The following is a 15039-nucleotide window of genomic DNA, read 5'->3' as shown; positions in this document are numbered from 1 at the left end:
ATAATGCCTTATGCTATGTACTTGTAAGTTTGTCACAAAGGGCTTAACAAAAGTGGCTCCTAAGTCACGAGGAAGCTCTGAAGATGGCCGCTGCTTGCAGAGAGCCTGAAGATAGGACTTCCATGGAGGTGACTCTCTCAGGCTTGAGGAACCTTTTATGAGTTAAGTCAACTGTGCAGCCATTTTCAGCCCTATCCTTTCTCCTCCCCTCTGTGGTATTTAAATTGACTTTAACTATTTTGGTGTTTCAAATATGTCACGGGGTCTTATATTGTAGTTACTTAAAGGAATTTTATCTTACTTGGATTAGTGTGTCATATTTTGTAACTTTTAATATTTTAAAATTATGTATATATGCTTATATGGGCATGTGTGCGTACGTGCGTGCATGCGTGTGTGCATGTGCGTGTGTATTTGTGCCTTGGCTGAACCTATGAAAGAAATAAATAGCATGATAATATTGTCTGATTCTTGCTTCAGGTTTAAGACCGGGTGACTGATGTTAGCAATGACAGGATGTTGTTCTGTCTTGCTAAATTCTTCCTTGGGGAGATGCCATTTAAAAAGAGGTCCAGGCATCCAGGAAGCTACTTTTTGTGGGGAGAAATGTGTGAGAGAGGGGGCAGAGATTCTCAGGCCAGCAGAACGAGATTCCAATAAGCAGCTCTCAAAACTCTCAGTTTTTGGGGAGCGAGAAGAGGACTGGCTGTTTTCTGAGAATCCTTAGGACAGCAGCTGTGCTTGGCAGAGGCCACATAGGCCTTCTGTCAAAGCACACATAGCGTGTGGCCCTCCCCATCTGCACTCGAGATCAAGACCAACTGAGCCAGGGGTGAGACTGGAATGTCACCCTTCATCAATCAGAACATTAGAAAACATGATTACTAAGTGGGAGTTTTGGCTGAGGTTTTTCTCCCAGGGAGAGGAAAATTAAAAAGGAAACCATTTTTGCACATGGATAAGAAGATGCTGTTGAAATGCTCTCATTGAAATCAACTCAAGTTAGAAATTCTTAGGACAGAACCTCAGAAAAGCCTGTAGTCATTGGACACACCAGTGAGAAAACTGCCGCCGAGAGACATTCAATAACTTGGCTACGGTGTAGCGAGTCAATGCAGAACGCCGTCCTGCATCGGGCTCCCTGACTTCCAAGCTAATGGCCGTTCCATTTCACTGCTGTCCTTGAGTCCGGCTCAATAGCTTCTGGTATCCATTCTAATCAAATGAGGTTGTATTTGCAGTGACTGCTGTTTGTCTTTGATGCCTCAAGGCTTCATATTATGTAAGTCTGGCAGTGTAAGTGAAAACTTAAAAAAAAAGTTCAATACAAAGCAATAAAAGTCTATAGCAAACTATTTGCCTTCTGGCCAAAAAAATTGAAGGGAGATTTCTTTATTATGGGAACAGGAGATTATCTGTACTGAGTTTTCTTACACTTCTAACTAAGGCTCAGTTCTTCTCTTTCCACTGACTTCACTTACATTTTCTAAAGTTTTCTAAGTCATTGGCTCAGTGTCATGAATTTAGAATCCCTTGCCAAACCTCCAATGACCTCATGACTTGAACACGAACCACCTATTAATGCAGGTCTGACCTTTGGCTTTTAAACTGTACTGGCCTTCCCATGCATCATATAGTTTATGTGAGAAAAGTTTGGACACCCTAGTCATGTTCATTTCACCTCTAACTCTCTTAACTTTTCCCCACCATTGTTTTTATCACCCCTTTTTTCTATGTTTGGCTAAGCCCTTTCCTCCAGCTTGGTCTCCTATTATTGACTCAGGGCTTGACTATAACCTTTGAAGACTGGTTTTAATTCTCTAGTATTCTCTTTTTCGACATAGTCGTGGGCATACTGTTCTGATACCCTCATTCTCCATTTGCTCCTGGCATTTCTTAGTGGTTACTCACCCACTCAAGACCTAGCCCCCCAAATCCACCTCAGCACCACCCAGCGTGGTTGGCCTCCCACCAGCTTGCCCTGATCTGCTCCAGAACTGTCGAAAGGATGTATGAGAATGAAAGCAAACCACAAGTATGAAGGGCCCATAACATTGCCTGGCACAAGGTAAATGTGAAAACGCTAAATAATTTCATTCCCTAGGAGTGATGATCGTGGCCACATGCTACCTGAGAATGGTAGCCAAGGGCCAGAGGCAGGGCTGGTAAGAGTAGAAAGAGGTGAATGAGGAAGCAGACAAGGTGTATCATTGCTTCATCGCTGCTTCCAACTCAGTTCTGAGACGCTGTTCTTCCCCCAAATGATAAAAAGCTGTTACATACCCAGTGCTCATTCTGTTTACATTAGGGATGGGGTTGTACTTCCGTAAGCATACAGATTTTTTCCTCCCACAATCCCTTTCATCTGAGTTGTCTCCACAGTCATTTTCTCCATTGCATTCTAATTTTCTGGCAATACAACGACCTATCAAGGAAAGCAAACAACATTGACCACAGATGATTATTTAAGGTATTTATTAATCTGAAACGCTTGTGATTTAAATCTCAAGAAAAAGTTAACGGCAGGTTTTCTAACAATGACTCATCCAAGATCATGTTTTACTCTTTTAAATTTTAAAAAATTTTCAATTACAGTGATATTTAATATTATATTAGTTTTAGGTATACAGCATAGTGGTTACACATTTATATAATTCACGAAGTGATTGCCCAATAAGTCTAGTACCCACCTAAGTTTTCATTATTTTTTTAATAAAGATTTAGGAACATATGGGAATAGGATGATAAACATATTTTCTCCCATTTCTTTTTAGGATTAAAATACTCACCATAGATTATTTAGTCACCATGGGGCTGATTGGCTTAAATAAGATAATGAGATCTAGAATCCCATTCCCATTTCAGTAAGCTTTCTACAGAAATCCTGCTCTGTAGCAGAAAATGAATTGTAGGTTTAGAATTTTGTTCTGACTCAGGATAGCAGACCCAAGGTCACTGTTTTATTGTTAAAAACTAATTATACACACACACACGTAAGTATGGTAACATGGCTGAATCTCCAAAATTTTATTTGTTGAGCAAACAAAGCCAGACACACAAGAGTGGGATTCCTTCACATTATATTCAAGAATAAGGAGAGGAAAAACAAACTAAAAAAAAGAAGAAAAATAAGGATAGGAATTAACTGGAAAGAGGAGAATAGAAACTCCTTCAGGTTTATGGATATTTTCTATATGTTGATTGGGGGTCATGTACATGTATGTATACACTCATCAAAATAAAATTACACACCTATTAACTGTGCATTTTACACTATGTAATTATTTTGCTATACATAAGTAGTATATTTTTATTATGTAGTATATATAACTACATAATTTAATTGCTTTACTACATATAATTTATTCAATCTAATTATTTTTGGACAAGTTAAATGGCTAGGTGCTATAGCATTCGGTAGCAGGTTAAATTAGTGAGCTTAGGAAATGGGACAAGCTTCATGTACTTCCTTTCCCTTTTAAACTAGCTGAATTTCATGAGGATCCTTATACATAAGGCATTTCAATTTCTGGAAGCATATATTACAGAAATTGAAATGTCTTATACACAGCCCCTCTCCTGCCCTCTCCCTCTTGCCTATAACCAGGGGCACTGGCGTCCTACAGGCTCACTGACAACGATTCATTGTTTTACTCAAGGTTACCTAGTTAACTATTCTAGGTTGTGATCAGCATCTCACCATTGCTATGTGTGACTATTTGGACTCACTGAAATGCTTGGGGAAATTGGGTATTCTGCTGAATATATATATTTTTTTTGTTATTAATGGAGAGTTTCACTAGAAGGTAGAATGTGAGAAAGTAATTAAGTCCTTCTTTGATTATTCAAAACCCTGTATTATATCTAGACCAACATTATAAAGAATTATGGCTACACACCCCAGCATCATACAAGAGTGAAAATATAGAGAGAACAGAATTTCTATTAACCCCAGGATATAACTTGACAGATACTCTGGTTTTAAAAGAGCACATTTCTAGTTTTTTATTTGTTTGTTTATTTTTAGGGCAGAACAGAGTAGGTAATTTAGTTTTAAATAGATATGCTTTTACTAAAGGAAAACCCCCCAAATATTATATTTTTTAATGTTTTGAACCTGGTACTTACAAATTTGAGTAAACGCTAATTTTTGGCATGGTTACACTAAAAAATTCTATTTTATTGAACCGAGGTAAGGCTACACATGCAGGATACAGTTCTTATTAGTTGTGAGCAGGGTACCAGATTTATTAGAACACAAGAAATTCTATCCATATGTACTTCTAGGGATATTGGAGAAGACTATTAACAAGGGTAGGAATGAAAGCAAAAGGACATCCCTCGAGTGATGTTTAGGAGTGAGTGGCAGGTGCAATATAGCTCTGATGAGACACAGCTAAGTCACATGGTTCCAGGCCACAAAAACTCAATGGAGTAGGAAGCACCAGAGGAGCCACACACACTGTATATCCTCTACTAAGCCACACACACTGTATATCCTCTACTAAAGAAGGGGTGGGGAAAATGAAGGGCAATTTGGATAGTGCAGACTTTGCAGAAGTCAGCAACTAGCCAGCACATATACATAATACATATACACTCACACCTGAAGCCATGTAGTCATTTAGAAATTGTACATGTTTTTCCTATGTACTTGAACTGATTTTTGTTATTGCAATGACATATCTACTGTATATATTGCAATGACATATCTACTATATATATGGCCTAAGCGACCATTCAACCATTTGACCAGTAGTTATGATGTGCACTGACCACCAGAGGGCCACCAGGGGTCAGATGCTCAACACACAGGCATGGAACAGACTGACGAATCTCAGAGGAAAGGTGGGAGAGGGAGGGCGGGAAGAGATTAACCAAAGATCTTATATGCATACTAGAGGCCCAGTGCACAGATTCATGCACCAGTGGGTTCCCTCGGCCTGGCCTGAGGGGATTGGGCCGAAACCAGCAGTCCGACATCCCCCAATGGGTCCTGGATTGCGAGAGGGTGCAGGCCAGGCTGAGGGACCCCACCACTGCCGGGCCTCTATTTATTTTTATAACCAGCTGCAAATTCTTTAGTCTTCTATGCTTAAAATGAGGACTTTGATAGAGGAGTTGGCACAGTGCATGAAGGTTAGCCTCATGGGTAATTCTCAAAGACTCATTAAATGAATATACTTAGTCTTGGGGACTCTTGGGGGACTCTGAACAGAAACTATGAGGGAGGAAGAAAAGAAGGAAGCTCTCTTTAGGATAGACAGTTCTTTGATAACTGAGGGCCAAATATCATCCTAAGTCAGACAAAAGATGATCCATCCAACATTTTATTCTCTTCGAGAGTGACACTAGTGGATGTTTTTAGGAGACCATAGTAGTATAGCATCTTTGGTAGAATATTTAACCAATAGGCCATGGCACTACCCAATCAAAATGGTTGCCAACCAAATCCATGCCAGGGATTAACCAGTGAATGGCTGAATCTTGGGAAAATCTAGGGTTTCCTGTAAAGGAATATGGACAACAGGGCAGGGGGCACTCATGAAGTAGCTGCTTACTAACCATTGCAGATGCATTTTAATAGTTTAGATTTTATCAATGGCTGTGGCCATATTGCTGATGAACTAGTGATCAGCTATGTCTAATACCACTAACTTTCCTGAAATCACTCATTATGAATTGGTGGCCTATAGATGTATTTAAAGACCTCTTAAACTTGTGAATATTTTTGGCCTAAAGAAATCTCTTTGTAATAAATTTTATAGAATTTATCATCTATTAAATAGGAGGTTTTTTTTCTGGTAATTTGTTATGAAAGCTCTCCTTCAAGCTTCATATAATTACACTTCACTTCAAAATCTTTATCTTAATATTCTGGATATAATGCTTAGATTTTTCTCCTACTCCCTCCTTTGTCAATAGCTCACAGGACCTTATTCATATAGGTATGCTGTGTATCTACCTGCCCGCATCCCACCCTCTTATTCCAGGTTTGGGGAGCAGGGCGCAGTGGGAAAACCCTGACACCAACAATTCTGTCTGACACTTGGAAAAGATTGGCAAAGCTAAAGGCAGGAAGCAAGGATTAAAAGGAGAAAAATCTTAGGTCCAAGGTCTGGGGTCAATTTTCTATGGAATTTGAAATCTGCTATCTAGTTATAAATACTTTACTTTCCAGTGCATTCCAGAGTACACAGAAATGATGTAAGTTGTATTCATCTGAACTCTAAATTTAACTTCAAATGGACGATTTAGATAAACTATTTAGTGAATGATGGCCCTTGGACTAAAACTGACCTGCTGCTTGTTTTCATAAATAAAACTGTATTGGAACACTGCCATGCTCATTTGTCTATATTGATATATCTATGGCAGTTTTGATGCTAAGATGCCAGAGCTGATTAGTTACAACATAGACCCATGACCTGCAAAGCCTAAGGTATTTACTATCTGGAATTTTACTGAAAAAAGTTAGCAGAAATCTGATCTAGACTATTCAAAAATGGTTGAGTGTTGAAGAGCTATTAATTATGCAAGACAATACACAGATTAAATAATCCAAGGCTTGATTATACCTAGTGAAATTTAACCAAATTTATAAATCTGAATGAGTACTGGGCTTGGAGAGAATGTTACCATTGTTTAAATCATTTTGAGTTGCCTCTTTTGGAATTTCCTTTGGAGGCAATCAATGGACCACCCAGAAAATTTGTCACATTATCTCTAATCATCCCCCTCCCTGACATATCTTAATATTAATATTCTTGGTGTAATAAACTATATGAAAACCTTTTAAATCTATTGCTCCTTTTCTATTGCTTATTCTGATTATAGACTTGTGCTTATTAATAGTTAACTTTTAAAAGTATCTGTCTCCTTCTCTTTTCCTCATCCTTCTTTTTCTTCCTCATCCTTTATAACAGGGCATGAATACTTGATAAGCAAATGAATCAGGTAGGTGGTCAAGATGGTTATAGTTTAAGAGCAATAACTTCACATGTAAATAGCTTGGTAATTGGTAGCATAACCCCTCCATCTCCCCATGCTTAAAATATGGTGGGATTCCTCTATCACGGCATTTACTGGAGTCAATTGGGATGATTTTGTGCTAGTCAAGTCATTTTTAGAGGAAGAGGAACATATTTCCAAAAGTACATTACCACTGTCACAACGGAATTTATTCTTGCAGTCAATCTCTTCGATTTTGCAGAGTTTAGTTGGAATGCATGGTTGAAAATTCACCAGGGGCTCCGTACACTTTTGTCCTCCAAACTGACTGGGGCGCAAAACAGATCTAACCTTAAACTGAAAGAAAAGGAGAGAAGGCTAAGTAATTATGAGGCAGGGTTGAAGCCAAAATGTATCTCAGAAATCTAGGCTTCTCAATCACAGTAGTGATTGTTATTATGGTGGTGCTGCCCGAATTAGCTAATGATTTTTCTTATTCCATTATTGTGTGTCCTTCAGGAAGTCTCTGGGCCCCAGTTTCCTAAAAGGAGGAAGTGGGCAAAAAGGTTTCTAAGACTTCTAACTCTAAAGTCATATGATTCTAAGTTAAATAGAAACTCAATGCACAAATATTTACTGAGTGTCTCCTGAGAGCAGATTCTCCCAGGAAATAATAATAGTCCTTCAATATCTCAAAGACAGTGTGACGTGAGTGATAAATGAGAAAGGATTTGGGGGTTCTTTTGCACAAGGAAGTCACCATGGAAACCAAGGGTGACACATTCTCTACACTTTAAAAGATTTAAAGTAGATAGATGTTTTATTGATTTCAGAGAGAGGAAGGGAGAGGGAAAGATAGAAACATCAATCAGCTGCCTCTTGCAAGACCCCTACTAGGGACTGAGCCTGCAACCTGGGCATATGCCCTGACCCGAAATCAAACTGGCAAACTCCTGAGCATGAGATGCATTCAACCAACTGAGCCACACTGGCTGGGCTACACTTTAAACAATTTTAAATGGTGAGTAGTAGAACAGAGTCAGGGAAGGACAGAATTATGACAGCATTGAAAAGTACTGACTTTGATGTCAGAAAAGTTTGAGTTCAGAATGCGGCTCCTATATCCATTAGTGATGTGTTCTTCAGCAAATTACTTAGCTCCTAATGAGCCACAACTTCCTCATCTGTAACATGGGCAGAAAAGCACAATGTGGTGTGGAGTTTGAATAGGGTGATCCATGGAAAGGACCTAGAACAGTTCAGCTCAGAGAGGGGGCTGAGTTTCTTTTTCTTCCCTAACATGTGAATGCTCAGCATCTGTCCTGACGGGTCCACACGGGCAATGTCCTTACAGGAACAAGCTCATGGAGGGTAAATATTGCAGCAGGAACAGTAAACAAATGGAGGGACTTTCCCATAGGGAGAGGCAATTAAGAGGAAGGGCAAGGAACCAGGCTTCTGGCTAATGTTCCAGATTTCGGTCTGATTTTAAACCTTGGACTGAAATCCTCATTTTCTAGAGCCTGCTTTTGCTTCCCGTGTTCTCAGAAGGCACAGAACTGGGCAGTTGTGACACAGGTACTGGGGCCAGAGTTTCCTTCTGGTGGTCATACAACAGTGAAACATGTAAAATGAACCCCCTGGCCCTTAAAAATTGCTCAATGAAATGTTTTCCTCAATAGAAGGTGGGAAAGTTTATTTGAAGAAATTCAGCATTTCTGCGATGGTTGAGCCTTTGGGAACCCGAGTCGTTTTATTGTGATTCCGATTTCCCGTATATGTTCACGTGTCACCTACCTGCTTTTTGGCACAAGGGTCACAGTCTGACCATGGTCCATAATCCCCCAGGAGGCAGTTGATCGGACAAGCTTGCCAGTTACACTCTCTGATCTCCACGAAGGTACAAAGCTGCTTACAGGAGTTCTTCAGATAGTATTCATTTATTACTACTTGTCTGTAATAGTGAGGGAAAAACCTGCTTAAAATGGGTATAATCACGGTGGCTCCAGCCCAATAAGGAAAATATCACTGAGAAATGACTGCAGTGGATAGAAGAGAAGAAAGTTTTCATGAAAACTCAGGTAAGCTGGCATAAGTACAGTTCTTACCACTTCAGGGAACTCAGGACCAGGTACATAATTTATGGGGCCCGGGGCGGAGGAGACTGCTCTTATTAAAAAATTAAGAATTTAAAACAGTGATGATAGAGCATTAAGCCAAACACGAAGTCCTTTTAAGTGTTAGGTCACTCACTATGGAGCTGGCCCTGATGGGATTCCTGGAAGAGACTGATTGGGAAAGAAAGGAAAAGAGAAAGTTCCTGAAAATTGCTTAAAAGATCTCAATGTAATAAGTACAATGATCGAGGTGGAATCAGAGTGGTGTGGGGCCAATCAGTCAAAGAGGAAGGGACAGGAGAGAGACATCTTGAAAAGCTCATGTGAATTCTCCTGGCAACGAAGGGAAGAGCATGTGGAGGGAAGGGCTGTGCAAAGAGAACAGATGGAGGAGCCTGTGACACAGGCTTGAGAAGGGCACAGTTGGGGAGAACGGGATTTATTGTTGAACTTTACCAGGTGGACAGTGAGAGAGCTACCGAGGGACTCTTCCGTAGAAGAATATTCTAAACCAATCTGTTTTTACATACTTGGTGGATGGTTTATTGTGGAAGCCAACTGGTTATTTTTAATGAGATTCACACTTTCTAAAGTAAGTTTCTAAAAAGTGTTATCATAACTAAAGCACATTAAACACATGCCTTTCTCCCTCAAGTCACGTGAGCATCGGCATGGAACAGAAACACCTAGATTTTTAAAAAACCACTGGGACAAGTAGTCTGAATTGGTGAAAGACTGAATTACCAAATGTGACACAGTTCTCTTGCTTCTTGTACACGCCAACAATCAAGGCAGCAGCTAGCTTCGCTGTGCAGTTGAGCTCCTGGTAGACCGTTTAATGAGCAGGAAATTCTCTGTAATTAACTGACTGGTGGTGAGCAGTTATATGCTGATTGAATAAAAAGCTTGAGTAGCGATTCTAAGTAAATAGTCAACTGAAAATATTCCACAGATTCTTAATTAAATTTCTTTGAAACTCCTGATATTATGGAGAGAACTAAAGTAGACTTCCATTCAACCTTATGTGGAAAAGACCGCAAGCTCCTTCCAAGTTCACGAGTTCTTACTTTGAGACATCTTGTTTTGTCCCATTGCTTAGTGTGGCCCTTTTGGCTATTGCTAAGTCTGCCCTCGAGGTTTCCCAGGGCACACAGCAAAGCTGCACAGCTCACACCCACCTTGATCTGGTTTGGATTCCAGTATTGCAGGTTTTGGTGCAGCTGGACCACTCCATCCATGGGAAATGATCACAGAAGCAGGCGTGGCTCTTGTCAATCAGGGCACTTAGCAGGACGAAACACAACACGGAGTGTCTGGCCATGCTCCGAGAGCCTCCAGGCCCTGGAAAGCAGCGATAGGATGCACATCAAAGACTTGTTGGAGGCAAACCTTTACAAATCATTCTGTTAGAGACTCAGATATTATCTTAGAAAACACTGGTGTCTCCCTGTCTTGCTTTAGGCAAGTTAACACATAAATTTACATGTTCATGAGTATAAATCCTATTTCTAAAGATTTTTAAGGTATATAGTCCTGTGGTTACAATCCCCAATAGGAGGAAGTTTCTCTGAATTGTTAGTGGTAGGCTACAAAGCAAAGTATGTAGTATATATCTGTAACCTATTCCCATTCCAAAATGGGAATTCTTGTTTAAAACTTAACCTTTTCAAAACAACTGCTCATGTTGTGTGGGCAGGACCCTCAAGTACATTTCAGTTTTTCCTACTTTTCTGGATCTGGGGAATGAGTTAGGACCTTTCTGCTGGAAGTTCTATTCAGTTTCCTGACATCCTGGAAACCTGCTAAAGCAAGTCCCCCCTTAAGGAAAACCCACAAAAAATCTCATAGACACAGACAACAGTATGTTAATTACCAGAGGGAAAGGGGGTGGGGGAAGTAGAAGAGAGTAAAGTGGGGATAAATGGTGATGGAAGGAGGCTTGACTTGGGGTGGTGAATACAATACAAATACAGATGATGTGTTATATAATTGTACGTCTGAAACCTATATAATTTTATTAACCAATGTCACCCCAATATATTCAATAAGAATAGCTAGAGATATTAAGAGAGAGAGTTCACTGTCCAATTACCTCTACCCTTAGAGCCATAGAAGTTAGAGCGGAAACAGATCTTTGAAATCTGCAGCTTAAACACCCTCATTTTATAGGTGATGAAACTGAAGCTTAAAGAGGTGCATTAACATTGAGGCTACATGACAAGTAAGAGCCCAAAACTCTTCATTCTTCAATGAGATGCATTCCTCACTGAATTTGTAGTAACGCTAATCATTGTGTTACTGGAGCATCTCTTGATGCCTGGAGCTCTACCACCCAGACCATGAGAGGATGAATCCAGATGTGGCTGAATGTCGGAGAAAACCTTGACCAGTAGTTCCCACCAGTGTGCTGAGGATCTGTGAATTATTGAAAACCATTTCTGTCCTCCAATATTGCCATCTATATCTCTAACAAAACATGCAACATGATTAAATATAGAGAAAATACTGCTGTAATTAATATAGTGACTCGCATTTAAAGAAATAAAATCCCCTTCACTTCATTTCTCTGCCTTAGTTTTATTATCTAGAAAATAGAAATAATATTTTTACCTTCTTCATAAGGCTTTTGTTAGGATTCAGTAAGGAAATTAATGTAAAGTGCTTCAAACAACCCTTGGCATAGGATCACCACTCAGTATTGCCTTTTAAAATTAGTAATAATACTTACGAGTGTTGCAAATTTTATTGTAGCTGTTAGTCATGTATTTTTCAAAACTAGGGGCTCTTTGAATTACATCAAGGATCATGTGAAGATTAAAATATGTTTTGATATTAAATATTCAAAGTGATTTAGACATTAGTTTGTTTTTAACTCCAATTTTTAAAAATTGTTTTTGTTGATTTCAGAGAGAGGAAGGGAGAAGGATAGAGAGATATAAACATCAATGATGAGAGCAGCTGCCTCCTATATGCCTCCTACTGGGGACTGAGCCCCCAACCTGGGCATGTGCCCTGATTAGGAATCGAACCATGGCATCCTGGTTCATAGGCCGATGCTCAGCCACTGAGCCACATTAGCCAGGTTATTTTATCTTTCTTAGTTGTGATGAAAGCATGTGTCAGTTAAAAAAAATGGGGCTCGTCACTTTATAAATTTTGTTCAAGCCAAAAGCTTGAGATCAGATATAAAAAAATTGTGTCTCCAATATGTTAAAAAATGAGAACATTTCTTCTTAATGTATCAGTAAGCTTTTGAACTTTCCTGCAAGCTCAGAGAAGAATGCTGGAATAAAAACAACCAAATTCACTGGCGTGTGACTAAATACGTCCTTCAATTTCAAATGGAATCTGCGCACATTTGAGTATCCATTGTGTGCTGCTGGGCTCTGAATGAGAGACAAAGAAATAGAATTCACGGTCACTGTCTGGGTACAGTAGACAGGGATTGGAGATGCTTCCCACGATTTTTACCTAAGCTTTTGTATCTAACTCTTAGGGAAGGGGCTGCAGGCCCAGGATGTCGATAACTAAGCTGGTCCCTGCACTTGCCTGCCAACTTTAGTTCACTGGTAGAGTAAGTAGCTCGGCTTTCCTGGTTTTCCTCAGCAGCACAGAACCAGGGGACAGTGGAGTGCTCAGACAGAATTTAGGCTGTGATCAGACAGAATGGTGTGAGGCCTACACATCAGCCCGAGCTCCAGACCGGGTGCCAGGCGGAGGGGCCAATGGGGGGAGGAAAGAGGACATCTGTAATACTTTCAACAATAAAGAGAAATGTTTTAAAATAAATAAATAAAGGCTCTGGGGAGCTGAGGTTTCTAAACAATATGAAGTTTCCCTGTGTAACCACTCGACAGACCACCACCCCATCCCCAGCCCATCCCCAGTTTGGGGTCTTCTTACACAGGACTGCTTCAACACGGAAACCTACACACAGGGGTTGGCTGCTGTTGCTGTGGTTTTTTATTTGTTTTTCTTACTGGATTTGGAAGAAATAAATTTCTTCCAGAATAATTCTCTTAACTGTACAGAGGGGAGCTTCTTAAAGCATTTTGTGTGATCAGCGCGTGATTGGGAGAAGCTGATGTACAAGAGGTTTCCAATTCTCCATCTGCAGCACCCACTGTTTGAACTTTCCAAAGCTGGAAAAGTATAGGTGGATTTCATGTCAATTCTCATTGAAAGCTGCACAAAGATAAAAAAATATTCTTATCTCCTCTTTGGCTGTAACGGTTCTGAAGCAATTTGGAAACTGCTCTAAATTAAGATGGTATGTCAAAGCCTCTTATTTGAGCCCTGGCCGGCAAGCTCAGTGGTTAGAGCATTGGCCTCTGCACGGCTTGTGGATTCGATTCCCGATCAATGTCACCTATCTGGGTTGCAGGTTCGATTCCTACCCCCCAGTCAGGGCACATGTGGGAGGCAACCAATCGATGAGTCTCTCACATGAATGACTCATTCTTTTTCTCCCTCTCCTCCTTCCCTTCCACTCTCTCTAAAAATTAATGAAAAAAATATCCTCACTCTTTGGATGAGGATTTTTTAAAAAAGAGCTTCTTATTTGAGGAGATGCTCATAAAAGAGCTAATTGGTAGTATCTCCTTTTATAACATTCTACTGTTATGAAGAGAAATTACTTTATGTTAAAAATATCCTTTTGATTCAAAGAAAGAAAATTATTTTACGAATTATTTTTATTTATGGCCCAGCATATAATATCCAATGCTTCCTTATTTGTTAACTTTCAATACCTCTAGGCACTTGGGGGCTAACTAAAATGATATAAGGACATTTCACTTACCCATTACCACACGATGGTCATATAAACACAGAACAAAAGAATGCTCAGAGGCAGAGGAAGACAGTGAGGAAAAATCTTCCACTGCAGGACCCTGGGAGAAGGGCAGCGATTCCACAGGTTTCTCACAACTGGCATCCACGCCTGAACTCTCAAAATCTGTGATCCCATTGCATCCATGGAAATGGCTTTGTGAGCATTTTAGTGTAGCGTGAAGTCCATCTGATTTTGACCTGTTGACCCTCCCTTGACTGATTTGTCTGTGAGGCAGCTCAGTGCATCTTACCCAACAGGTTCAGAGGATGAGCTAGTTTGCTCTCAAGTACAGCTTCTTCCTTTCCAGCTCCATGTAAACTTTTAAAATCTCTTATTTCTTGTTTTTCTTTCTTCTGTGTGTACCGCAGGGGCTCAAGACATGCTATTTACCATCACTAGTGCAGACCCGGGAGTCCAGGCACAAGACTGATCATTCAGCCAAAGGGTATGTTTGCTTTGCTTTTAATCGCAAACCACAAGGTAGTTTCTGGAAGAAAATTTCCTTAAGAAACACGAACCTTTGGTTCTTTTGATATTTAAGCAAAGTAGCTATTGCTTATGCTTTAAAAAGAAAGAGAAATGCCCACAATCTGATTTATGTAATTTTTACACATGAAAGGATAAGTTTGTTGGAAACACAATCTACAATGCTGAAATATTAAGATTACAAATAAAGTCATTATAGCACTCACCTTTAAACAGAGTTTGTGGTGGCCAGGGATCGAATCTTAATTGCCCGAGGAGACAATAGGTGCTCACAACAAAAAGGGTTGAAATGGTAATCCAGACAAGCCTTTCCCGCCGAGTGCCAGCCAGTAGGAGGGAATGCCGTCATATCACAGGGACCTAACTCACCTACAGTGTGTTACACAAACATCCCGTGGAGACTCTGGACTTTGTAAATGATTGCTTCAGTCAGCAGTTACCTGGAAACTTAAGAGTGAGATATCCCACAGGGACTTGAATTTTCAATGGTTTTCCCAGTCAAGGGATATTGCAGTAAGTATTGCTACTGCAGAGAAAAGAAATCTCTGACTCTATTTTAAAAACTCTTGAGAATAAATTGCTTAAAATTTCCTTTCCCTTCTCCTTTAGGAATGTTCATTTCACTAAAATATGTATAGATTTTTACTTTTT

General features: G+C 39.9%; 1 protein-coding gene across 2 annotated transcripts in view; it reads right to left on the bottom strand.

The window, feature by feature from the left end:
• Positions 1 to 14764, bottom strand: part of C6 (complement C6) — a 49548-nt gene extending 34784 nt beyond the window's left edge. Inside the window, exons 1-5 of one of the 2 annotated variants that reach the window (XM_080679927.1) lie at positions 14595 to 14764; positions 10247 to 10409; positions 8749 to 8905; positions 7164 to 7308; positions 2284 to 2425 (exon numbers count right to left, since the gene is read on the bottom strand). In XM_080679927.1, coding sequence (XP_080536053.1) covers positions 2284 to 2425; positions 7164 to 7308; positions 8749 to 8905; positions 10247 to 10389 — 587 coding nt within the window. In that variant the 5' untranslated portion in view covers positions 10390 to 10409; positions 14595 to 14764. Of the gene's footprint in view, positions 1 to 2283; positions 2426 to 7163; positions 7309 to 8748; positions 8906 to 10246; positions 10410 to 13869; positions 14307 to 14594 lie in introns of those variants that run through there. The other variant, XM_080679926.1, reaches the window with a different exon arrangement.
• Positions 14765 to 15039: the final 275 nt, after the last annotated feature.

The sequence above is a fragment of the Plecotus auritus genome (genome assembly GCF_963455305.1).
Source record: "Plecotus auritus genome assembly, chromosome: 7".
NCBI classification, from domain to species: domain Eukaryota; kingdom Metazoa; phylum Chordata; class Mammalia; order Chiroptera; family Vespertilionidae; genus Plecotus; species Plecotus auritus.
This window is presented reverse-complemented; position numbering and strand designations above follow the sequence as displayed.